Source organism: Amaranthus tricolor, chromosome 17 (genome assembly GCF_026212465.1).
Source record: "Amaranthus tricolor cultivar Red isolate AtriRed21 chromosome 17, ASM2621246v1, whole genome shotgun sequence".
Lineage (NCBI taxonomy): Eukaryota > Viridiplantae > Streptophyta > Magnoliopsida > Caryophyllales > Amaranthaceae > Amaranthus > Amaranthus tricolor.
Window position 1 is genome coordinate 5,289,408 of NC_080063.1, and position 26,677 is coordinate 5,316,084.

Genomic DNA, 26,677 nt, shown 5'->3' on the forward strand with positions numbered 1-26,677 from the left:
GTCATCAAGCAAAAGTCAATTAAAAAGGTAACCAATTTAGCTTTTTCTTTTTGGTTAAAAGACATTTTTTTTAGCTGGCTGAAAAGTTATTAATCAAACATTTTTTTTTTTTTTGTTTTTTGACTAATCAAAAAGCCAAAAGTCAAAAATCAACATAAAAAGACAACACATAAAAAGTCATTTGTCAAACATCTTAAGTATACAATATATAGAAATAAAATAATGCACTTCCTCTGTTCCATTATACTTGCTAATGAAAGTAATATTTTCCCACAAAACATGTTACAATCAGGTGTGAGTATTTTAAAACGGAGAAAGTGTAATACCCCGAATTAAGCTTTAAAAAGGATTGATAGACTACTCATATCAACAAGGTGCATCTTTTTTTCACGGGAGCCCATTTGCTAAGAACTCCACTGTTAAGCGTGCTTGGTGGGGAGCAATCTTAAGATGGGTGACCTCCTGGGAAGTTTTCTCGGGCGCGCACGAGTGAGGCCAAAGTGCGCTGAAAAGACTTGTGTTGGTCTATGAGACCAGTCTACAGTCTCCATGAGTAGTCACCGGCGGTCTGATTACATTATTCTTCATATAGTAATCCCTACAATTCATACCAATTATCCTATTTAGTTTTTATACTCTATTTAATGCACTAATTTATTCTTAAACACAAATTGTTGTAAGAGGGCGTTTTAAAGTGACGGTCTCAATTGGGCCGTCCCATTTGATTTTTAAAAAATACAAAAATGAAAAATGTAGTGTAAATATACTCTTACTCGGTAGTGGTTTAGGATACCTCAAGTAGGCATTTAGGATACGTCAAGTAGGGGTTTACGATATGTCAAGTAGGTGTTTTTAACACGTTGAAGTTGTCAAGTAGGTGTTATATGATGTAGGTGTTTAGGTTATTTGATGTAAGGGTTTAAGTTATGTGTTGTAGGTGTTTAGGTTATTTGATGTAAGGGTTTAAGTTATGTGTTGTAGGTGTTCAGGTTATTTCCTATAGGTGTTTATGTGTTATAGGTATTTTTGTTATGTGTTGTACATATCTAGGCTATTTGCTGTAGGCATTTATGTTATGTGTTGTAGGAGTTTATATTATGCGCTGTAAGTATTTAGGTCATTTGGTGTAGGATTTATGTTATTTATTGTAGGTGTTTATATGTATCTACAGTATGTAAAAATATTCACCATAACTAGATCAAAATGCATACATCAACTATTCAAAATGCATACTTCAGTATGCTAAAATACCTTCTAAAATTAGTTTAAATGCTTACTAAAACTAGTTTTATTTAAATACCTATTAAAAATTATAGTAGAAGTTTTTGTAAAATGCGTGCACATAATAGGTGTTTTTATAAAAGAAACAAGACTCGAAAACAATAAGAAATAACAAACAAATTCAAGGTAAACTATAAGAAATCACACTACGAATTAACGTGGTTTACTATCAATGTGATAGCTACGTCCACCAGCACCGAGATTTATAATTTCACTATAAACCGCGAAGATTACAAAGATGAATTAAGCTTTTCTCTCAAGAATGGCTCACTTCATCTCTTGTGTTTCAACAATAAACCTTAGCCTTGATTGAGGGGTGTTTATATAGTAAACCCCAATTTGAAGATGCTTAGGCTACAAGTAATGCAAAAATGGCCAAAAACGTGAAGAAACTAAATCCGATCCCCGCAATAACCCCAGGTATAGCGTGACACGCGACAACTTTGTCCCTTCGCGAGCTCGTGACTTGCAATTAGCAACATTCACAGATCATAATACATAGCTTCAGTTTTTTGCAGCCCGCGGAAAATCTCCCTGCCCATGACCTCTCACCCGCGACTAAGCTTGTGACGCGCGATCGACATCTTCATAAAACAGTAGCTTTTGTGACATTTTTCGCGAGACAATACCAACCTCGCGACCTGCGAATTCGCCTTCTTAACTTTTTGGAAAAAGTCAAATGCAAATGCCGCAGTCAACACCTACTTTTTATTCATCTTCTTCCCATGACCAAGACTCTAGTTTGGGTCAACCAATCATCAACAGAAACTTTAACAATGTTAACGATTTTATTGTTACTGGGCTTTATTAAGCTTAGGTGCTAAAATGATAAAATTTATAATTTCTTAAAGATTGATGATGAGAATTAATATTGAACAACTTTTTGTATGAGACCTGTCATAGTGAGACAAGCTTAAAACAACTATATCATAAAATGGGTGTACTAATATCTAAAATGTTAATTTTAACATTAAGATTGACGTGTTGTGCATAAAATAAACAACTACAAATGAGTATCATTTAAATTAGTTGGACTATTTATCTCTATTTAGGAGTGTAACTGTTTTATTATTTTAGGATTAATTTGGGCAAATATGCAAAAAAATAAATTAAAAGCACCTATTTGCTTGTTAAATCTAAATGATGATAATTATAATGATTTGTGGTGTAAAATTTCATGAAATATATCCACAATAATGAAATAATCATAAAGAAGTTATTTGTTAATACTTTTTATATCACATAATACCATATCTCCAAATGATAAATAATACGGATATTTCATGATATACCACTGAGTTTCTTCGAAATTCACCATATACCACACTAAATGTTTTAATTCACCATATACCATTGAGTTTACGTCCGTTAGCACAGAATACCATTAATGACAACTGCCGTCAGTGTGCCGTTTGTGGTAAATTACTAGTATGCCCTTACGCATTCAACTGGCGCCATTGTTAGGCTTGACTTCATCAATCTGCAAATATTCTTTGTCTTTACCAAATATTTTAGCTTCATTTTGAATCAACCATCTTGGCATGAAAATCGAGCAAATACTCGAATTCCCCCGAATTCTTCAGTGCAACCAAGCAAACCATACAACTCTTTTCCTCAACCAAAAACTTTCTCTCAGTCATATAATCAAACACCTTAAGTGCATCATGGAATTGCTTATTATCAGCATAAACCCTCATCAAAAGGTCATAAAATTTTGCCACAGTTGTGGGTTTATAACCAAATTGTTCCAAAACAAACGCCATAACTGAAGGTGGGCATTTGAGATTTCGATCAACAGTCATATATTTCACTACGTTTTTGGCAGCTACAAATTTTTTAACTTCTAACAATCTAAAAATAAGGGTAATGTGGGCATGAAGATCGGGTATTTGAGCAAATGGAGATTGTGAATTTCGTAGAAAATCGAAAAAATACAAGCAAGAATTGACGGGATTTAGTGGATCCGAAAGAACCATATGGGTTATTTATGGATTCAGATTGCGAAGGGGAGGTGATTTCAGGAAGCCATTAAAGCTTGAGGATATTAAACATTTGGAAATATTCTCTGTCTTTACCAAATATTTTAGCTTCATTTTGAGTTAGATTTTTGATTTTTTTTTTTTGTTTTGTTTGATCAGGTTGAAAATTGTTCTAGGGTACATACATACTGAAATAGACTAAATTTAACAAAGCTTAATCATAAGTTTATTAAGCTGATTGGGATTGTTAAGTAAGTTAATCCGAGTAATGATATTATTATTTTGATAATATTGACTCAAGTATTTCATTTGTTAATATTTTCAAGAAAAAGGTATATTTTATTTAATGTATAAAATTCGTACAAAGAATACTTCGATAAAAGTGTATTTTGATTATATTTTATTAATTGATTACTATCTTATCTTTATAAAAAATAAATTTAAATAAAGTATTGAAAAATAAATTCCTAAATGCAATCCTTATTCATACTACCAATTATGAAATATTACTTATTTCATAAATCGCCTATTGTACCCTTACAACACGTCTTATATAAGACTGTCTTACGATGAGACGGCTTTAATAGAATTTTATGGGTCAAAGCTAAAGCCATTTTACCACAAATAAACCGACACACCCCTTCCCCATATCTTTCTTTATCCTCATCCATTACCCTTACTCCTTCATTTTCAAACACAAAAACAAAATTAGCTACCTTACTCCTTTCTCCCTCACTCATGGCTGACCCACGAACACAACCATCAACCGGCAGCCCAGCCACGAGCTCCACCACCAACAGCAACCACTTCTCCTCCTTCCTTTATTGTTGGTAACCACTTTTCCTTCTTTTGTTGTTTTGTTTTCAAATTTAAATGTTAGGATTTTGTAAATTGATTTGGGAATTTTGTGACTCAAATTGAAGTTCATCAAGATTGAAAGTTGAAGGGTCCTTCGATGGTGATTGAGGTAATCCACAAACTATTCTTTTTAAGTATTAATTGAATGTTTTAAAGTAGTTTGGTATGTGGATTTAATTTGGGTCGTGGATTCAATTTGGGTATCAACTTGAATTTAATTAGAGTATATGAGTTTAATTAGTAATTGGGTTCTTGCTAGTGTTGATTAGTATTGGTTATTTGGGTTATTTGGTTTCTAGTATGAAATTTAATATTTGGATATTGAGATTTCAGCTCAAAAACTGAGCATTCTGTTTTGGCCATTTTCGGTCAGTTGTAATTGTTTCTAGGTTCTGGTGTCTTCTTAGAATTTGTAGAGCTTTGAGTCGCGGTCGTGTGGGCACTTGAATCGCCTCTATACGAGTTCGTATGAGAGAGTTATGTTTCAAACAGTGGTATACCCGCAGGCTGTCACGAAAATCAACACTGAACCTTCTGTTTTGGCTATTTTGGGATAGTTTTGATTGTTTTTGGGTTCTGGTGTCTTCACGAAATTTGTAAGCTTTGAGTCGCGATCACGTAGGCACTTGAATCGCCCCAAGATGAGTTCGTATGAGGGAGTTATGTTCAAAACAGTGGTATACCCGCAGGCTGTCATGAAAATCAACACTGAACCTTCTGTTTTGGCTATTTTGGGATAATTTTGATTGTTTTTGGGTTCTTGTGTCTTCATGATATTTGTAGAGCTTCGAGTCGCGATCACGTAGGCACTTGAATCGCCCCGAAATGAATTCGTATGAGAGAATTATGACCAAATTACTAACAAGTGTCCTGTTATGGTACTAAATGGAATTTAATATGTGGGATTAGGAAGTATAAAATAAATTGGAGGTTTAAGGTTATGTATTGAGTAATTGAGATTAACTTAGGTTTATTGTGTTCCTTTTATGGATTGGTATTGTTGGGTTATGGATCTTAATTGAATAATATGAGTGTTTGGTTCAAGTATAAATTTGGGAACATATGAATTGATTGGTATTTTAATTATTGATTGTTATTCATGGCGTAGAAAGGTAATCTACAAGCAAACTACTATCCTATCTTTTAAATTTAATTCAAGTATTTCAAAGTTCAAGTTATATTTTATAAGGTGTGGTATTACTACTATTGATATTTGAGCAAAATCGTTTGGTGTTTGAAACTGTGGATTTTGACTTTGTTTGACTTTGCTCCTAGACCTTGATTAAATTATGTTTTGAATGTTCATACGTTCCTATATATGAGCTTTTAAATATATTGTACTATGAAAATGAGTTATGATTGTTGATTTCAAAGAAAATCAGTTGAATTATTGTTTTGTGTTATATTGAAATGTTCGACATTGAAAAATGTACGTTTTTGGGAATTGGCAACGGATATTTATATCCGGATTATTGTGAAATCCTATAGCTTGATAATAGGTAATGGTTATTCGGATCGGTCTCGAGCCCCCGATCCCGTTTCGTTCTTGCAAGAACCGTATTTTCGGTGATGACGATCACCCGTGTTCTCAGGATTTAGATCAAGCCTACTTCCTGACGGTCCATCTATTCCCACGTTTTAAGTTTTGTTAAATTATTGATTTAATAAGAGTTTTGAATAAATACGTTTGGTACATAAAGTTTTGTTTGTTTTGCAAATGATATCATATTTGTCATTTGCCGTATTGTTTCGCTATTGACTTGTAAAGTAATAGCCGCATTTTGATTTACGCTATTAACTTGTAAAGTAATAGCCGTGTTTTGATTCGTTATGAACTAAAGGTTCATAACCGTATTTATGTCGATACCAAACGATCTTTTTAAAGAGTTTTAATTTGGATAAAATAATGTTTATGTTTGTAGTAGTTTGTTGGATTACTCAACAATGTAATTGTTGACAGTTTTTATTTTATAGGGCCTATCTCTCACAGGAGATAGATCCACTTTCAGGTTGCCATCTTTAGTGCAAATGGATGTGCTGCTCATTTATGTGTCATGTGTTGCAATAGCGAGGACATCGTTTTCGGAAGGTTAACTTATAATGACATTTTGACAAATCATGTCTTATTAAATAAAAAATAGATATTTTATAATGTATTAACTTAATTTATAACTGGGTTGTAAGTAATTGTATTACAGTTTTGTAAAGTTTTTAAATACTCTGATATTGGTTGCTGTGGCTATCGAGCCACAGGTCGGATTCAGCCCAGACTTCTATAAGTCTTCCGCTGTGCTTTGTCGACAATATTATTATTATATTGTTTACGCCGGTTTGGGCTGTTTCACATACAACTATTGTTTCTGTAATTGCATAGAGTATAGACTTCCATTCATAAATTTGTATTGGGTCTTTTAGTTCTTTTTACTCTGCAGGATTGTATTGAATTTGGGTGTCAAGATAATCTGCAAAATTGTATTGATTTTGGGTTTCAAGAATAGGGTTTTAGAGGTTATTGTTGGTGCTGTTAGTTTGGTTGTTGTGTGTGTGTGTTTGATTGGGGTGGATAGAAATAGCGGATGTCCGACCATTGCAGCAAAAGCCTGAGAATTCTACCGATGCTAGGGCTGAATTTTGAGCTTGGACTAGAGCAGTTTATGTGTGGTCATTCGGATGATTGTATGTCGTTCACCTTGTGTAGTTCAGCTCGTAATATGGAGGACGAAGATGATGAGGGTAATCAGCTTATGCGTAGGAGGCGAAGGTCTGATCTCGAAGGGGATGATCTGGCTGAGTCTTCTGCTGCTAGGAGACAATCGAGGATTTTAAGTCGTTGGGCAGCTAAACAAGCCCAAGAAATGATTACCACCATGGAGAGGAGAAACCGGGAGTCTGAATTGATGGCTCTTGCAGGTTTACATTCTGTTTCCATGCTTGATTATTATTTTCTTAGGGAATCTCAGTCCCCTTCTTTGCGGAGGCAAGAGACTGTCGAAAGGCCAAGCTCTAGGGCTTCTTCTATTTTCCAAATGTGGAGAGAATTGGAGGATGAACATGCGTTAAACCGTGCTAGAGAGCGGGTTAGGGAAAGACTGAGGCATGAGAGGAGTGTTGATAGCAATACTGATGTCTCAACAATGGCTTATCAGGAACATACCAGAAGAACTTAGCAACATTATTGAAATTCAAGTCTTGTTGGATTTAAGCAGCAACAATATTTCTAGTCCAATCCCACAAGATCTTGTCAAACTGATAAACTTGGAAACCCTCAATCTTTCACATAACCATCTCTCGGGGAAGGTCCCATCGTCATTCTCAAATATGGTATTTGACGCAAATAAAAAAAAAGTAAATGGTATATGGTGAATTATTAATTTACCACAAACGGCGCACTGACGGCAGTGGTCATTAATGGTATTCTGTGCTAACGGACGTAAACTCAATGGTATATGGTGGATTAAAACATTTCATGTGGTATATGGTGAATTTCGAAGAAACTCAATGGTATATCATGAAATATCTGTAAATAATACTATAATATATATTGTGAAAAAAATAAAATGATTAAAGTAGAACAAGTGTTCATTATTGTTCATTATTTATTTTTATTTTATTTTTTATTTTTAAATTATGCTAATGGTTCTGTACTTGTATTGTGAGATGTAGGCTAACGAGTCAAGCTTCACTCATTCTTACTCATTACACGAATCTCTTTATTTGGGCGTCTTTCTCGAACCGATGGGCTCTTTGGCCCCATACTCCTTTATATGTATGAGTTGTCGTCTTTCATATCTCCCCACGACATGATCATATTTTTTATAAGCGATATACACTTGTTATGATGATGATAAAACTTGACCATTAAACTTATACACACATTTTTCTACTAAAATTATACTGAATATTTATTATCATTCACACCATTTAATATCGACAATTAAATAACGAATTTCAGAACTCATTAAAAAGATGAAAATAAAACCAATCCTATGTAATCACTTATTATCTCAGTTAAAACAAATACCACACCTTTCAAACAAAATCTTATAATCAAATTTCAATAAGTTTTTTTTTTCGCTCGGCCTATCATATTAAAAAAAAAATTCAACAAGATTCCAAACTCACGTGAGCAAGTAAATCATAGACTCAAATAATAATGAAATCTGGAGTAGTGACAAAATAATAAAAAAAAAAGGTAATCCAATTCACCGGCCCATATCATATTTTCCTCCTCTCACTGTCCTAATCCTTCCAAGTTCCACCTTCATCGTCATTCATCTAAACATTCTTCCAAAACCCCCATTCTTTCCCTCCCCAAAATCAAAGATTTAGCCAAATTTGTAATTAGATTATTAATCATAAAGATTTGAGATTGATTGAAGAAGAAAAAATATGGGTGTAGATTACTATAAAATTATGCAAGTAGATAGAAATGCTAAAGAGGAAGATCTCAAGAAAGCTTACCGGAAACTTGCTATGAAATGGCATCCTGATAAAAACCCTAATAATAAGAAAGATGCTGAAGCCAAATTTAAACAAATTTCTGAAGCTTACGATGTACTACTGCAGTTTTAATTATCTTTTTTGTTTTTAATCGTTTTTATTTGTGTTTTGATTTATTGTTTGTAAAAAATTTAGGTTTTGAGTGATCCTCAAAAGCGGCAAATATACGATCAATATGGTGAAGAAGGGTTGAAGGGGCAAGTACCACCACCAGGATCTTCTGGATTTTCGGGTGGTTCAGATTCGGGACCCGGATTTACATCTTTCCGATTTAATACTCGTAGCCCCGATGATATATTCTCCGAATTTTTTGGGTTTTCTAGTCCGTTTGGTATGGGGGATATGGGAGGATCTCGGGGTGGTCATGGTATGGGTGGCTCGTCTGCGTTTGGAAGAGGAGGTTTATTTGGGGAAGATATTTTTTCCCAGTTTGGTCGTGGCGCAGGTGGTGGTGCTGAGGCTTCTTCTATGCCTCGAAAGGGGGCTGCGTATGAGAAACCATTGCTTTGTAGTTTGGAGGATTTGTACAAGGGTACCACCAAGAAGATGAAGATTTCTAGGGAGGTTGATGCTTCTGGGTAATTCCTTGCATCTATTCTTCCTTTTTTTGATGTTATTTTTGTTGTTTTTTGTGGTCGCTTCATACAATTGTGAAAGTTGTCATCTCATGTTGATTTACTACTGCCCATGGTGTGCAATTTGGTTGTGATTCTGTTTTTTGTGTGATAGGTTCTACCTTTGTTTGATGTGTTGTTTTTTTGGAGATTTAGGGTATCACTCTTGAAGTATGTTTAGTAGTGATGATTGAAGAGCTCACTGTCGGTCTTCTCTGCTACTAAAAGCCAATAATCTGCTTATGCTGCTGTTGCAAACGGGGTCAGTCGTCGGGTTTGCATTGGTTCACCTGTGAGATAATATGATCTATTTTTGTGCAATATCAAACTAGAATGTGCAATGCAGCTTATAACATCTGCCAATACATTTATTGAAGTTTGAATTTCCTTGGAACTCCCCTCATATTTCAATCTTCCAAGATTTTAAAAGTTGTAATTGAAGTTTCTTACAACTTGTTCATTTGCACATCCATTTTTGGCCTATTTACCTTTTGGTGGTTTTTAAATTAGCTTTTCTATATGTGTGTTTATTCTCTATGCTTTCGATGTGCTACTTTTTTCATATGCACGTTTTATATCCTTTGTGAAAAGTCAGATAGGAAAACGACATAATGTTGGTAGTAATTTATTATTGTGAATATTCATCGCTCTTTTGATAGTTTTGGTTTTTTAAAATGAATGATTTTCTAGAATATTGCTAATGTATGGGAATGCTTTAATGTTTGTGTCTTTCTATTTAGTGTCACTAGTCCATGTGACCAAGTTCCATTGACTCAAGATTGTTCTATATCTTTGATGTTGAGCTCATTAGAATATGATCCTCTTGCTAATTCGCCTTTTCAATTCATAATTTGCTCAAAATGGACCAAAATAGTCGAAAATCGACCATAATTTGTTTATTTGCGAGGCGATTAGCAAATCATGTGACACTGATTGAGCTACTTGTTTGTGCATTAAGTACAAATTTTTAAAAGGTTTTTGGGTTGCCATTCAACAATATTTGTAAATGTTCTAGATGTTCTCAAAGCAAACTTAATGAGCTTGGCAGAGTTTGTTTTATGTTAGTTAGAAGTTTGAGTGATTAATGAGAGTTTTGGTCCTATTTTTGCTTCTTGTACTAGTGTTGGCTTTAGATTTTTCCTTTTGCAAATGCTAGTTTTTTGTCAAATATAATGCACAAAGTTCAACCCAGCAAATGATCATAGATATACCTAGTGTTAGTCTAGGGCACATTCCTTAGATTTCACCTAAATTATAGGTTGGTTTCTACTACAGTAAGATCCTTGAGTGTGAAATTTTTTATGCTTCAACTTTATTTTGAATTTGCTGTTAAGAGGAAAAATTTAAGCTAGAAGTACAAATAAATTAATTACCATATGAGGATGAGGGAGGCCGAAGATGACTTCGAGGGTAGGAGTGAGGTAAGATACGAGTGATTTAGGTCATTTGTTGTTAAAAGATAAAAATGCATGAAGGAGGAGAATTTATGTGGGTGATTGATCACTAGGACTAAACTATTGTGTTAAGTATCCGACCTCATTGGGATCAAGGCTTTGGCATTGTGGTTGCAGCCTTGCATGTGGTGCATTTGAATGATTTTTCTGCTTGTTGCACCATGAATAGGTCATTTTTTCTAAAATGTCTTATAATTTTCTTTTTGTTCATGAGATGTTTAGAAGTTGCTGGTGCTGAAATGTTTCTTTTGATTTTCCACCATCATTTTCTTGATGACATTTATAATCAAATGATGAATGTATTTTAATAACTTGTTAGATTGTTTTTTTCTTTAGTTGAAGGCTTCTGGAAAACTTAAACTAATGAAAATTGTTTGTTTGAAATATTCAAGAAAATTTTCGTGGATAAGTTTAGTGTATTTTCTTTGAGGTATAACACAAATAGAAGTTTTGTGCTTTACAATTTTTGTTTTTATTCTTCAAATCTTCACCAATCTTTTTAAATATCTATAATATATTAAAAAAAGAAAAATTGAATAAGGTTAGTTAAGGCGAAGGTTTTTCAAATGTTATTCTATTTCTGCAGTTTGTGGTATCGTTCATTACATAGGTTTTCTAGCTACGAGGATGAAAAACTATGTTGAGCATATTCTTGGGCATAGTTTTTTTCACCGTCTTTCTTTGGTGTTTTGTGATTATGTCTTCACACCAAAAAAGTTTGCCCCATTTCGATATAAATGTCTATTGTTGACTTCACATGTGATTCAGGAATCATAGTGAATGATGATGTGGAAACTTGCTTAGATGAAAGTAACTTTGTACATTTGCTCATAATATATGGATTTTCACCCCTCTATTTAAATTAGGGGAATGACATTGGAGGCGCATATATCATGTAGACTTCTCATTAGTTATTTGGAGGATAATTAGTTGTGACGTCTCAAAACAAAAGACACATGAGAATTTTGTATGTGACAAATAAAATAAGTGCTTTTGAGGAGCTCTTTAATATATACTCTTGCTGAAGCCCCTGTGACTGCGATTGCTTTTAGAAATACAAGTTCTGAAATCTTGTATTACCTCTATTGATGCTTACCCGACTCACAATTATCTATTATGGTTGACTGTTAGGCGGAGCAAAAATAAACAAATTGTCCTGTGCAATTTCAATAATTATAATATTTTTCTACAAACTTTGTATCTTTAAACACTTAACATATATTACATAATTTAATATTAAGACCCTAAATTTTTTTAGGGCCTATGCAGTTGAACATGTTAAACATGCTCATAACCTCGCTTAATGCTAAAGCTGGGTTTTCAGTGTCCATGGTTTGGATAATTTTCAATTTGGATATTGTTGGTGTCCCTTTTAAAGAATGTCAAATGGCAAGACATTGTATATATCCAGTTATTGTGTTATGGTTGACAAGACCGTATGTGCGTTCAATAAAATAGAGAGAAATAGTGGCTGTTCCAATAGTTTTGTCAAATAACAGTTTTTTTCCTCGTGTAGGAAACCAACTACAGTGGAGGAGATCCTCACTATCGACATCAAACCAGGTTGGAAGAAGGGTACCAAAATAACTTTTCCCGAAAAGGGACACGAGCAGCGGGGAGTTATACCCTCGGACCTGGTCTTTATCATTGACGAGAAGCCTCACAACGTATTTAAAAGGGATGGTAATGATCTTGTCGTCACCCAGAAAATCTCCCTTGTTGAAGCTCTGACCGGTTATACTGCGCAAATAACAACACTGGATGGACGCGCCTTATCAATACCCATCAATGTTGTCATTAGCCCTTCATACGAAGAGGTCGTTAAAGGAGAGGGAATGCCTATCCCGAAGGACCCCTCCAGAAAAGGTAACTTGAGAATAAAATTCAATATCAAGTTTCCAACAAAGCTTACGGCAGAGCAGAAGACAGGTATCAAGCGTTTGTTGTCTTCATGAATAGCGCGTTAACTGTGTATGCCTCATTTCGTCTTGCTGTTTTATTTTGCAAAGAAGTTGCACATTTCCTAGCTAGATAACTTTTTAAAATTTTATTTATGGATCTGATTGTATTTTTCCTCGTTCATGACCGTTGGTTCTTGTCGTATAGAAGTATTTCTGTATTCCATATTTGTTGCATTTGTTTGGTCTCTTGCATGTGGCTGTTTCAACTTTCAAGCCTAACATGAAGTACCCGGAATATTTCTTGATCAACTTAACGATATTCGATTTAGTAAGTTCGTAGATCAGAGTTTATGTAAGTTTACGTTACGGATTGATGTGCGCAAATTTATAAGTGTAAGTTCGTAGATTATTGCCCGTTGCTTTATAGTATTTGGTGAAAGGTTTATATGGGAGTGTAATTTTCTTTCCTTTGTTCACTTCTGTTGCTAATTGTAAGTTGTAAGTCGGGTGATTTTGATCGCATTTGGCTTGGTTTTTAGGTAAACTTGAGGTGGACTCAAATGTGGCTTATCCTAAGTTGGGCTCGAGAGTTAAAATATTTAGACGCATTCTTCGTATCTTTACTTTTAAGCACAAAATAACTCATTACTGTATAATATGTCGAGGGTTTTTTGAATTTTATGGTGCAAACTCAAAGGGACATAAAGTCTAAACAAAGGAGGGTTACTCGAGGTTTTCATTACCAATTTTCTTTTCCCGCTAAAGAGAGGGCAATGAAGTAGCTCGGTCAGACTTCTGCTAAAATTTGTGATAGGGTGTGGCATGTATGGTGATTTGCTCTAGATCATTAATTGCTAATTAATCTTATTTAGTCAAGAGTCAAGACCCCATCTTCATTTCATAAAAAGAACTTAAACCACCTTAACATCATTAATAAATGTACCTAAAAGATTAATATAAATAAAAATACTTTTAAAGTTTATTTAATAAAATAGACAAATGACTTATTATCATTGCAATATAAGAATACAAATATGTACAAATCTTTTAATAAAAATATGTATTTTTTTTGTATAAAATAGAAAAAATTACTCAGAATAATTCAACCTTTTACGGATTTTCCTACTATAATTTTAAGTTTTGATTAACCATGAATAATCCCGACTATGAGGGTTGTTTACTAAGAATACACCAAGTTAACTTTTTACTTATACAACAAGTCATTTTGCATAAAACGTAAAAAGTAAAAATTAAATTAAATTTTAAAAAATAAAAAAAATTATAAAATAAAATCAAGTAAGTTTATATATGATTTTAACTTTTGATCATTAATATTTTTGATTTTTTCTTTTTTTTTTCTTTTTTTTGTATCGATTAACCTGCAAAATAGGTCACCATTCAGACAATAATGTCTTCGGGTAAGTGACCTTAAAATTGAGATTATTCATGATTAATCAAAAATGGGAATTATTTTAGAAAAATTAATAAAAAGTTAGATTATTCTAGTTACCTTTCCTAAAAATATATAAAATATATTTAAGTGATATAAAATATACACCTGATACAATACAAAATAAATATATTTATATATCACATTTTTATGATTTTTGAGGATTAATCTTGAGCCGTGAGACTCTTTGACAGCATTCTACTTTGTTGGGGGTGGTGGTTTCCCTTCCCTCTTCATACTCTGATTGTAGTTTTCTATTGGCGGAATACACTAAGCATAATGATGATCGAGTTTGTATGATTTTACTTTTAGCGAGAAAATTTACGAAAGACATTTACGGTAAAAATCAAAAGTTAGAAAACCAAAAAAGGCAAAATAACAAAGCCAAAGAATGATCACAAAGCTATGATCACATATTCTTGAGAGATTATTTTTAATTGGGTTGACCCAAAAAAGAAAATATAAATCGGTAGACATTTCAAATATTGTAATTATACAAAAGTACATACTCGGTGGACATTAAGTATATTGTAAGTAGGCATTAAAGTTATTATTAATAGTCATTAAAGATATTATTAGTAGGCATTAAGGATATGGTAAGTAGGCTAGTAGGCTAAATTTCTCGGTAGACATTAAAAATATTGTAAGTAGACATTTAAAGTACTTTTTCAGTGGGCATTAACGATATTGTAAGAAGGCATTAGAATTAATATAAGTAGACATTAAGAATACAATAAGACAATAAAGTTTAATTAGTTGGGCAGTTAGGCCTAAGAGAGGTCTCTAAAAGAGACGATTTTAACTGTCTATCATTATTATTATAAGAATTAAAATAGGATATATTTTTATTTTACAAATAATAATATAAATATAATACTATAAAAATAGAAAAAATACATTTATTAATACTTTATTACACTAACCTCTGATATACGACAGACTAAAAAACCGAATTTTATTACATTAACCTGTAAACTCAACTTGTTCTTTCTGTCTTTTGTGGCGATCTCACCGCACTTATTCTCATCTCTCTCGAATGACAACAACAAAACTCCACACTTCTTCCTTTAATTCTTCTCATTCCTATTTTTTCCTATTTTAATCTTCCTTTTTAGGTTTATGTAAAGTCAAAACAATTAAACAATCATATACAAATTCTTAGATTTAATTGCAAATACTATGTCATCGTCGTCAAATCCTCGAACAGTGGAAGATATCTTCAAGGATTTCAGTGCGCGTCGTGCTGCTATTGTTCGTGCTCTTACTTCTGGTACTCCTATTTTTCTTCTTTTTTCGATTTTTATTTTCTGGGTTTTTATTGTAGTCGTTCTTTTGATCTGGGTTTTTTTTTGAAAAAATATTCTCAGATGTTGATGAGTTCTATGGACTTTGCGATCCCGGTATGTCAGCTTTTTTCTTTCATTTTTATAATTTTTTTTGGTTATAATTCATTAATAAGCGGATTGGGTTCTCAGATTTGGTTGTTTGATACAAGGTCAATTTCGGATTTATGCTTTCTCAGGTCTCACTATTTTTTCTTTTTGTTTTTTTTAAAAAAGGTATTTCCTTGGGGGTTTCGCATATTGAGTGTAATGCCCCTAGGAGACTAGAACGTTTGCTCACTCAAGAACAACCTTTACGCATTAGAGTAATACTCTATCATTTTGGTCCGTTACACCTATTTTTACACAATGGTTCACCACTTTCATGAACCACTTTCTTTTAATCTACTTGTATATTTTAATCTCTTTTAATTTCATAAATATAATTCATTCTCTATCATTTATTACCAATTTCTTGAAAACCACACTATTTCCCTTATATTGGGACAGAGGGAGTTTTTTTTTATTTTTTTAAGAATTGTCCTGCTGTGAATATGATTATTAAGATTTTGCTTACAGCACTCTTACCACATTTTAGTCGGTTATCGTAGGTATCTAGTAGCCGTCACACTCACTTTCTTTTCCTCTTTATGCTTTTTGTTGGTCTACCTTTACTTTTTTTGGCGGTAGGTAGGTACTTACGGTAGCCGTTAAAATGTATTAAGGGTGCCGTAAGCAAAAAAAATTTACTAATTTTACTGAGGTTGTATTATTTAAAAATAATCAATAGTAGAGATTATTCATTGTTTGATGGGAAATAGGTGAGATTCATAACACTTCTTCTTTCAACATGAAGTATATAGATCAATAAACAGAGGAATAAATGCTAGAACCAAGCTCGTTTTGAGAATTTGGTAGCTTAAGGGCGAGATTAAAAAGGTCCCTGCTAATCTTGTTCTTTCGCCTCCTGAAATGTGAAATGTTTTGTTTGAATTAGCAGAAAGTGAAGTGATTTTAGTTGGAATATTTTTGTTTAGAATAATCTCAACTGTGATCCATTCGCCCAAAATAATGGTTTCGTAATGCCGTTGTTTTTGCCATTAATGGTTGAAAAACGTGGTGTTTTAATTATTGGTCTTGCTTCCCTTTAGCCTAGAACACTTCTGGGCCACTTGGATCACTCATCATCATTATTAGTCAAACAATGCGATAGTCGCAAACGGGCTCCTCAAGGATATAACTTGCCAAAACAATGACCGAGCAAGTAAGGTGCTTGCATAAGCACTAGCTTGCTCGCTGAGCTAGATTCTTTTTGAAGCTTTTGAAGTCCAAGTCTAAAATGCTCACTCCCAAGTAAAGCTTACTTGGCCTGTTCTTACTATGATGCTTAATCCAGTGCACTCCTTAGTGTCTTCCATGACTCAAGGTATATCTTCAACAATCTCCACCTTAACTTGAGTCCACTTAGTATAACTCTTCAGACACTCTAAATCATTAATCAATCCAATGACCCATCAAAATTTTCATACTACCACCTATGCATGTGTGGCTTATGTACAATCGTTAATTGATTCATAACATGCAAGTTGCAAGACCAATCAAGTCCACACATAAAGAGAATTTGTTGGTTACAAAGTTTTAGTCATCATATATGCTCGAGCAAAGTTTCAACCTCGTCATTCAATTGAATGAAGTGATGATTGACATCAATAAGTTTAGTTCTTTTATGGAATGTATTCTGATTTTTTGCCAAATGTAGGGCACTTTTGCTATCACTGTGCACATGTACCAAATCCAAAGTAGAACACAACTCACCTACGAGACCTTGCAACCACTTTACCTTTTTTAAATGCCTCTACAATGGCTATGAACTCCACTTAGGTGTTGAATATTATGGTAACTTCTTGAAACAATGATTGCTAACTCAACACCATTCCGCCCAATGTAAACACGAAACCCAAATATAATTTTCAACCATCCAAATTACTTGCATAGTTTGAATATTAATTTGTCAATCCTCTAGTGTTCCTCCCAAACTTGAGATGCATATTGGAGGCTCCCTTCAAGTATCACAACACTTCCCCATATTCTTTTTGGATTATCCATGAACCTACTTATATACTCGCAATATACCATAACATAAATCACGCTACTCATGCCATTTGTGTTTGGGATGCCTATCATTTTTTCTTGTTCTTGTTTAAATTGTGGACATAGATCTCTTGAGAGCTTGTAGTGAGCACCAAGTGGACTGGACACTACCTTTAAATTATTCATGGAAAATCATCGTAGAACCTTTTTAATATACCTCTTTTAACTAAGATACAATATTCATTTGTCGTCTCCTAAATATATCCACGTCAAGTGTTTTCGTAGTCTTTCTCTACGAACCTTCATGTCAAACTCACTTGAGAATTTGATTGTCCACCTTAAATGAGTCTTTATAAGCAACCAACATGTCATCAACATATCAATGAGATATTAAGGATCTACTACTTGGACTCTTAGAAATAGACAAAACTATCATAAGAGTGCCTTGTGAAACCATATGTAAACTTGAAGGCTCAAACCTCCTATACAATTGTTTTGGGGATTACTTCAAACCATGAAGCGGCTTTTCTAAGTGACACACATGATCTTTCTTGCAAATTATATTAAAACCCTTAGCTTACTTATAGAATTCTTCCTCCAACTCTCCATGAAAGAATGTTGTTTTCACATCTAATTGATGTCGTTCTAAGTCTTCCATCGCCACCAAAGTAAGTCTAGCTCGAATTGAAGCATATTTCATTGCTAGAGTAGAAATCTCTATTGGGTGATATGTTGTCATGTGAAGCAAACATCCGAGTCAAGATTCCACTCGTTGTTACCATTCTCATGAGTGCTACTAGAACACAACCATTATCGCTATCTTGTGCATAGCTTGCCTCTTTACCAGATACATCTTATTATCTTTTTCGTCAACTAACTTCTTTAATTTCCAACAATAATTTTTAATGTGACCCTTTAACTTACAATATTTGTTAGTCTTGTTCTTGTTCGACCCCTTCGACATGAATCTTTCATCACTTGTAGCACCTTTTTATTGGTCCTACGCTCCTACTCCTTGCAAACAAACCTTCATTGAAGCTATGAGTAGTTTAAATTAATCAAATCTCGTTGGTAAGAACATTCTTCACATCATTGCAACTTATGTTTTTCCATAGAGTAGAATTTTTCAAAAGTTCTCAAATGTGGTAAGAAACACAACAAATAGATGTCCAAATCTTTATCATTAAGTTTCACTTCCATATTTTGCAAATTTATCACCATCGAACAAAATCCATCAAGATGTGCCTTTAAGACATTCCTTATTCTAACGTAGATCGTACACTCCACTCTTTCATATTAGGCGGTTGACGACACTCTTTGTCATATACAAAGATTCAAACTTTTCATATATCCTCTTTATTGTGCTCTCCTTAATGACTTGTCTTACAATTTCTTTCGAGACAGTTAGATTGCCGATAAAACCTTTGAATAAACGTTTTGGACACCTTTAAGGGATTGAATGGACCTTCTTCTTTGGTCTTCACTTTCCAAAGACCGAAATTTGTATTTTAATCAAACTTCTCAATGTCTTGCTTTATTGTAGACAAGATCTTCAACCAAAAAGCAACTCAAATCACCACCTTAAACTTCTTGCTCTGTTAGCATGTAAATTCCTCCATGAATTTTTTTCAATCAAGATCAACCTTTAAGCAATCAGAACTCAACTCAAGAACTATAGTTAAAGTTTTTGTGAAAATCTGATGTCTTGAGATCAATAATTTAGAAATAAATGCAAGAACAATAGAGTCCTACTCTTTTATTAATTGATGAATAATAATGTAGCTCAAAGAATTCTTGAGAGATTAATAAAAGAGTGGGTTAGTTAATGTGTTTAGGGTTAAATTTTTCTAGATAATCATTTGGAGATAATAGGAGGTTATTTATATAACCAACCTAAAAAATATAAGATAATGATAAATCTTCTAGAAAAAGATAGAATTTTCTTTGCAGAAGGTTTGGTCGACTGACCAAAGATATGTTCTCTTGAGTAAACGAGCTTTTGTTGCCATAACAAGAATGCTCAACCGAGCAACATATGTGCTCACACAAGCACAATTGCCCTTGAAGCTTCCGACTAAATCTAAAATGCTCGCCCAAAAACCATGAAGTGCACGCTCCAACACTAGTATGATGTTCCAAGCACAATGTCTTGCTTGTTCAAGAAAGCGTCCATGGACCATTCTCGTTTTGATACTTATCCAGTGTACTCTCGAGCCCTTTCAACGACTCAATGCATATCTTCAACAGAGTGCATGATTTTACGAAGTATATTGTTTAATAGTATAGGGTTACTATAAATTAAATTGTTTTTCTATCAATTTTCGTAGCTCGAAATTTGTAATTTTATCTACAGTTAATGACATTTGTGTTTTTAGACGTCATTGATAAGCACCCTCTTGATAATTTCAACTTTGGAAAATGCTCTTTTGAACTTTGTTTCCAAGAATCAATGGTTTTTGCCTTTTTGGTAAGTATGAAGTTAAAATCTATTGAACAACTTTCATAATATTTTAAATCATCATGGTGATTTGATTGAGATGGTTAGTGATGTTGAGAAATCATAATCAAATAGGTAATCGATGCTTTTCTTTAGTAACATATTTATAAAGGGAGATTTTTCTTGCATAAATCAAAAGTTAAAAACTTGCAAAATGTTTGAAAGGATACATTTTTCTTATATATAGATATGGAGTTATCAACGTTAAGTCTAAGTAGCCATGTTGGTACATTGTCATTTCAAGAATCCAAAGCTATCCGTACTTTGATTATCAATTTAAGTTTGATTAAAGTCTCTACAATGAGTATGCTACACTACTGAAGAATTTAGGATACTAATGATACTAAATTTTTGATTGGCTTTATCAGCTATATTTTGCTATCTAATTTTTTTTTTTGTCATTTTTTGGCAATTAGAAAAGGAGAACTTGTGCTTGTACGGGCATCCAAATGAATCCTGGGAAGTTAATCTCCCTGCAGAAGAAGTTCCACCGGAGCTTCCTGAGCCAGCTCTTGGGATCAACTTTGCAAGGGATGGAATGAATAGGAGAGATTGGCTTTCTCTTGTTGCTGTGCATAGTGATTGTTGGTTGTTATCTGTGGCTTTCTATTTTGGTGCTCGTCTTTCCTCCAATGATAGGTATGTTTTTTATTTGTTAGTAAAGGGATGGTCTCATACGTGCATTCCTATCTTTTGTGTTCTTGTTGATCAAGATGGACACAAAAAGTTACAAGTTGTATATATATTAATTTTTCGAATGCCATACATGTATATTTTGTGAAATTAATGTTGGTACAATGAAATCATCCCATGTTACACTGGAAAAACTATATTTTTATGTAATTGAGCATTGAGCCTTGGGATCCAGTGTAGTAAAAAGGATGCCCATGGGAGAATTCGGATGGGCATAGGTTTTTAAGACTTCAAAGGTAGTGGTAGACTAGGCCACAAGAGTAGATGAACGCTTGAATACATCTTAAGTTGGTGAGAGTAGTCAAATTAGAGAGGAGCATGATTGGTGATGGTGGTGGTGTATTTAGATCTAAAGTATTTTGGAGTAGATGGGAAGGGCACGGAGGTTTAAATAGTCAAAAAAGGTTCGGTTGAGCTGGGTCTAGATTATTGGTAAAGTAAATTACGTGTTTAAGACATGCTGTTGGGTTTCTTGAATCTTAAAGGTCCATATGATCCTTATGAATGCCAAGTTTAATGTTCACAAATTGAAATTCACTATACATGTGCCCATGTGAGAGAAGCTTCTGATCATGGTGATTCATGCATTTTTAAATCTATATTGTTCTATGCATCTAAGCTAGTTAAGGATTCCTTGGGTATTCTTAGGTGTTTCCTTTCTCTTCCTTGCATTTGCTATTTTTATGAAATAGCTTCCATGCAAATTATACTTTTATTATTAAGGATCTCTAGGACTCCCTAATCATGAGTGAACATTCTTATCCACCCATGATTTCTTCCTATTTTTATATTGTTATATGACCTTTTGCCATGGTTTCCCAAGTTTTACAATCTCTTAGCCATGTTCGCCACCAGTCCTCCAGTAAATTTAATTTAACGAGCAAGATGAGGTTATTCTCTTTGTTATGCCATACCATTTTCTCTCTTATTTTTTTATTTATCCAATTTTTAAAACATATATGGAAGGGATGAATTAGAACTGCAGTTTGGGTTTACAACTGTTTGTACTTATCAGTTATATGACCCATTAAGTTGAAGTTAAGAGCAATTGCAAACATAACTTGCAAACATAACTAATAGCACAGGGCATTCTGTTTGTTTAGATCAATGGCTTTCCATTGACTTTCCTGAACTTAAAGCCGATTCTTACTATAGTCTACTGAAAATTGATGCCCAGGAATAGGATTCAACCATTCATAGATGGTTTCTTTTTTTTTTTTTTTTTTGCATAGAGAACCACAAGGGAAATGCTAAAGGTGGCATATGGTTTTAGGTCATGGTTACCTCCCCCATGTTACTTTACTAAACTCATTGATATGTTCATATACTTTTATAGGAGAATGTGCAACTAGTGAGCTGATGATTTAGGATGTGTTTTGCTCGTATCATTATTTTTGTGCTAATACATGTATTGGATACTTATACTAAATTTTAGTGTAATGAATAGTAGTCTCAAACTCTCACTTATTTGAGTTGGCTTCTCTTACAGGAATTGCTATATCTCTTGGTTTGATTATTATCTTTTAGGTTCGCCATCTTTGTTGGTTATCTGAGTTTTTAGAAGAACTTCCATTGAATACTAGAATCCCTGCAAGATGTTGCGCATTTAGTTTTTTGATTTATGTGCTTCCACTTTACAATGTGGATTTGAAGACCTTTCTTGTTTCCTCCTCACTGCCATATTAAGGGTATGTTTGGATGGAAGGAAATGGAAGGAAAGAAAGGAGATAGATTTGGAAGGATGAAGGATCTCTTGTTTGGATAACAAAATGGGAGGGAAGGGATTTGGAAGAGGGGATTCGGAGGGATTAGATGAATAATTTTTGTGAAGGGCTCAATCTCTCCAAAGTTGGAAATATTTGGAGGGAAAACTCTCATCTTTTTTCCTTTCTTTTCTCTTCCCTCCTAAACAGACAACAAATACTTTTACTTTCATTTTTCTTCCCTTCTTTTCCCTTTCCTCATTCCCCTTCCTTTCTTTTCTCTCCAAAATGATTATCCAAACATGGTTTAAGGGTTTTGATTCTGAAACACATTCTGAAAAAGAAATTCAGAATAGAAAAGAAATGAGCATAATTTTAAGGATTTGAATGAGTTATGGTAACTTCAAAGTATTTTCTGTGAAAAAGGATGTGATGTGCTTTTCTCCTTGCAAAAATAATGAAAATTTGCATGTATATTCACTTATAACATCCTAGTCAGTACTTGACATTTTCTATAGTATTTTCTGATGGTTTCAACTGGTATTGTTTATACATATGTATATGATGTTAAGGCTGTGGATTGAAACAGCAAGGCACTTGCGTGCTATTTTTTCACTCTTTTCTCATGGAATTTTAGTTAGTCAATAGATGATTTCTACTGAAAATATGTATTGTTTCTCTGTCAGGAAGCGTCTGTTCAGTATGATCAATGAACTTCCAACTGTCTTTGAAGTTGTGACTGACAAGAAGCCAGTGAAGGACAAGCCTAGTGTGGACAGTGGTAGCAAGTCCCGAGGAAGCGCTAAGGTGAATAAATGGCATTAGTCAGTCTTGTATTATTTATCTTCGTATAATTTTGGTTTGAATTCTTCTAGAGTAATCGAGAAATCCTCAGTCTACCTTTTGGATAAGCTGGATAGCCTATCAGTCTGGCTTTTATTGGCAAGCTGAATCATGAAATGTCTAGCCTTAGCAATTACTAGAATGAAACACTTGGGAAAATAATTATTTAATCATGGTTTATGTCAAAGTTGGAGTAAGATGGTCAAAGATTTCTAAAAATATTGTACTAGTTTTATGGTCTTTCGGGCAATAGCAAAATGTTTAAATTTTTTTATTTGATCCATTTAGGTTGTTAGATTAGTATTTTAGAGGAGGTAAGATCAGGCAGGTGCTGGAGAAATAAAATTGATAAATTTTGTCTATAAGACCATTTTGACATGGTTTAGGTTAGTATTGACGGAATGAAAGATCAGACAAGTGTAGGAAAGGAATATTGATGCAATAGTCAAAGACTTCAGATTTGGGATTGCAAGAGAGTATTTCAATCTTCTTTCTCGAAGGAATTTATAAATAAACAGAACACTTAGATTTAAAAATATTTGCTTTAGACCTCACATATTAAAATAAATATATTTGTTAAAATATCTTCCTTTGACTTACAATATTGACTAAAACTCGACTTGTTCCAATCAGATTGACAAAATCAAACTTTAAGCCGAGTTGAATTCAAGTTGATCAGCTTGACTTGCCCTAGCAAAGACAAAGGTGTTTGATTGAGGCATATCTTAACGGAGCATTATGAATAGAAGCTTAACAATGATCTATAGACATAGAAGGTTGAGGTGACAGATTAGGAAGTATGATAAACTTGACGAGTGATGCCACTTTATAAACTTGAGGATTTCTATATTTTATCACGTCATCAGAAAACTAAAGAAATCTCGGCCTTCCAAAAAAAACTTGCTGGTTCGAAAAGAATGGCGTTCCCGCCCAATTGGAAAAGGGGTTCTCATGTGAGAAAGAGCGTTGGAAAAATAACCCACATATGATCTCACATCGAAAAACTAGAAAAAGGATGACTAACATATTAGCTTGATGGGCTGATTACTCATATTACCAACTGGTTTTAAGATGAAACCTCATCAAGTTTGTGTGCAATCAACTCTCCTCTTATGAGTCTTGTTTACAAGCCCAATAACAAATTCTTTGGATTGGATATGAGATTTTTGTACACATCCATCCACTACAGAATTTTATTTAATCCTTCATTTGGATAAAAACTTGAGAGGGAAAGGAAGAGTAGAGGCTGGATTAGAGATAACCCAAAAACTGAGGGAAAGGAAGTTTGAGGTGGCTGTTTTTTTAAATCAGTGGTTGGGAGGGGAAAGAGGAGAGAAAGTAATTAAAATTAGGGAAGCGGTAGAGTAAAAATGGAGTGAAATTGTTTCAAAAATTATGCTGGAGAAAGGGAAGAGAGAGTAAGAGACAAGGGTCAAACAAAGGAGGCGGCCGTTGTGTTGCCAATGTTCTGTTACATCACTCCATTTTTGGAGAGGTTTGTCTTAAACAATGATGAAAAAATAATCCTTCCTTTTTTATTTTCCTCCCTCTCACCTTGCCTTCAATAAGGGGATTTTAACCTTCCCTATCCCATCTCTTCTTTTCCCATATTATCCTCCTCCCTTTGACTTTGCTATGAAACTAGGGGTAGATATTGAGATTGAGACATTTACACAAGGAATTAGGAGGGGGCATATCTGTTCTTTTTACGATGTTGAAAATCTGGCTCTTGACTGTCTTCTTTATCTGTTCTTTCATGCTATGATTTGCGTGGTTCATTCTTTCGGTTGTGATATCCTTTTCTGTTTTGCAGAGATCAAGTGATGGACAGGTTAAGAGCAATCCCAAGCTGGCAGATGAGGGCTATGAGGATGAAGATGAGGAGCAGGGGGAAACACTGTGTGGTAGCTGCGGTGGTAATTACAGCGCCGATGAATTTTGGATTTGCTGTGATATTTGCGAGAGGTGGTTCCATGGAAAATGTGTGAAGATAACTCCAGCCAAGGCTGAGAGCATCAAGCAGTACAAGTGTCCATCTTGCAGCTTGAAGAAAGCAGGCCGTAGTCACTAATGCTGTAAGGAGAACATAATCATTTTTACCTGGGTTGCTAACATAGTATAGCAAATACTATTATCGTTTACAAGTATGAATCTGTAGTTAAATCTGTTTCGAGATGATGTTTTTATACAGCACCTGCCTTTAATGTGATCGTAACTTTTATGTCTGGAAGTTTCCTTGTCTTTTCTTGTATCAGATAGTTTGGTTTATGAAAATGTATTTGTATCGATCACGTTAGCATATACAATCATCATCCTGTGTTGCGAGTAACACAGAATTTAACATTCTGAAGATTGAAGTGTTACAGCATACATCTGAAGCTGGGTTCTCCAATCCGAAACTCTTTTTTATGAGAGCTTCTTGTCCTAATGGCCATGGAGTTTCTGAATCTTATATAATATCAACTATTCATCTCTTGCAAAACGGGCGACACAGCGACAGGTAGGCAGGGCTGAGTATTATCATTTATATTAAGCAAATATTCACACTTGTTAGTCAATGACGGAGATCTATTGTTTGTTAGTCAAGTTTTGGAAGGCTCTCTTCATATTACATGGTACAAAGCTGTGCTTATCCTCAGCTTATTGTTATCACCGACAGAGTGATGAGCAAACAGAGTGTTCCTTAATTGGTGTTTGGAGATGTATCTTCGGTGTATACGTGGAAAGTAGAAGTTAGTTTTGGCGGGAAATGTAGTTAGGAGATCGTTAGAGCTTTTGTTCTGTTGCATTTTGTTTGTGGATAGTGTATAAATTGATGTATTATTCTATGCATTCGATATCATGATAATACAAACACAAACGTTCTCTTCTTTCTCTATTCTCACTCCTTTCTCTCCTATAAAGCATAGAAAATAATCTTTTCGATTTATTGTTAAATTTTTGGATCCAAAATATTCGAATATTTTTAATGTAGTGAAATAATGTATGACTTCATCGGAGCTCGTCAATTCTGTCTGCTATTCTGTTGAGTTTTACAATTCCTTGCCTAAATTATTTGAAGGATTTCCTTTTCAATAATTCTACTTTTCTTTTCTCTCATTTTATATCTTAATTTTAGAATAACATAATTTATTCATTGCATTTCAAAAATTTTGACAAATGAAAACTTGTATTGATAAGAACGTTGTACTGATAACTGCGGAACTCATTTTGCATTAATTGTGATTTAGGTTTGTTTTATTCATTTTGCATCATTTTTATTTTTGGACAACAGCTCACTATTTTCTTTTAATCTCATCCTTACATACTTTTTTTTTTATTTAATCCACACAATTCATTCTTTCTATATAGTACCAATTTTTAAAAAATTCCACAATTTCTTTTTGCTTTAAATTTATTAGGACAGAAAAAGTATTAGATATCCAACCCCACTATTATTCTACAAGAACTCTTTTTCTATTGTAAAATTTATAAAATTGGTAAATCTATTT

General features: G+C 33.8%; 3 protein-coding genes across 3 annotated transcripts; all 3 read left to right on the forward strand.

Annotated features, from left to right (window-relative positions):
* Positions 1-3,901: 3,901 nt before the first annotated feature.
* LOC130804739 (uncharacterized) lies at positions 3,902-7,713 on the forward strand. Its single transcript, XM_057669296.1, has 3 exons — positions 3,902-4,090; positions 4,184-4,227; positions 6,093-7,713. Exon 3 carries the CDS (start codon positions 6,695-6,697, stop codon positions 7,283-7,285), a length of 591 nt encoding a protein of 196 aa, XP_057525279.1. The 5' UTR covers positions 3,902-4,090; positions 4,184-4,227; positions 6,093-6,694; the 3' UTR covers positions 7,286-7,713.
* Positions 7,714-8,296: 583 nt separating this feature from the next.
* On the forward strand, positions 8,297-12,821 carry LOC130804738 (uncharacterized). Its single transcript, XM_057669295.1, has 3 exons — positions 8,297-8,672; positions 8,754-9,196; positions 12,203-12,821. Exons 1-3 carry the CDS (start codon positions 8,508-8,510, stop codon positions 12,639-12,641), a joined length of 1,047 nt encoding a protein of 348 aa, XP_057525278.1. The 5' UTR covers positions 8,297-8,507; the 3' UTR covers positions 12,642-12,821.
* A 2,141-nt stretch (positions 12,822-14,962) lies between these two features.
* On the forward strand, positions 14,963-25,474 carry LOC130804741 (PHD finger protein ALFIN-LIKE 1-like). The gene is made up of 5 exons (XM_057669298.1): positions 14,963-15,307; positions 15,405-15,437; positions 20,364-20,586; positions 23,030-23,150; positions 25,000-25,474. The coding sequence occupies exons 1-5, from the start codon at positions 15,217-15,219 to the stop codon at positions 25,255-25,257; spliced, it is 726 nt and encodes a 241-aa protein (XP_057525281.1). The 5' UTR covers positions 14,963-15,216; the 3' UTR covers positions 25,258-25,474.
* The last annotated feature ends 1,203 nt before the right edge of the window (positions 25,475-26,677 follow it).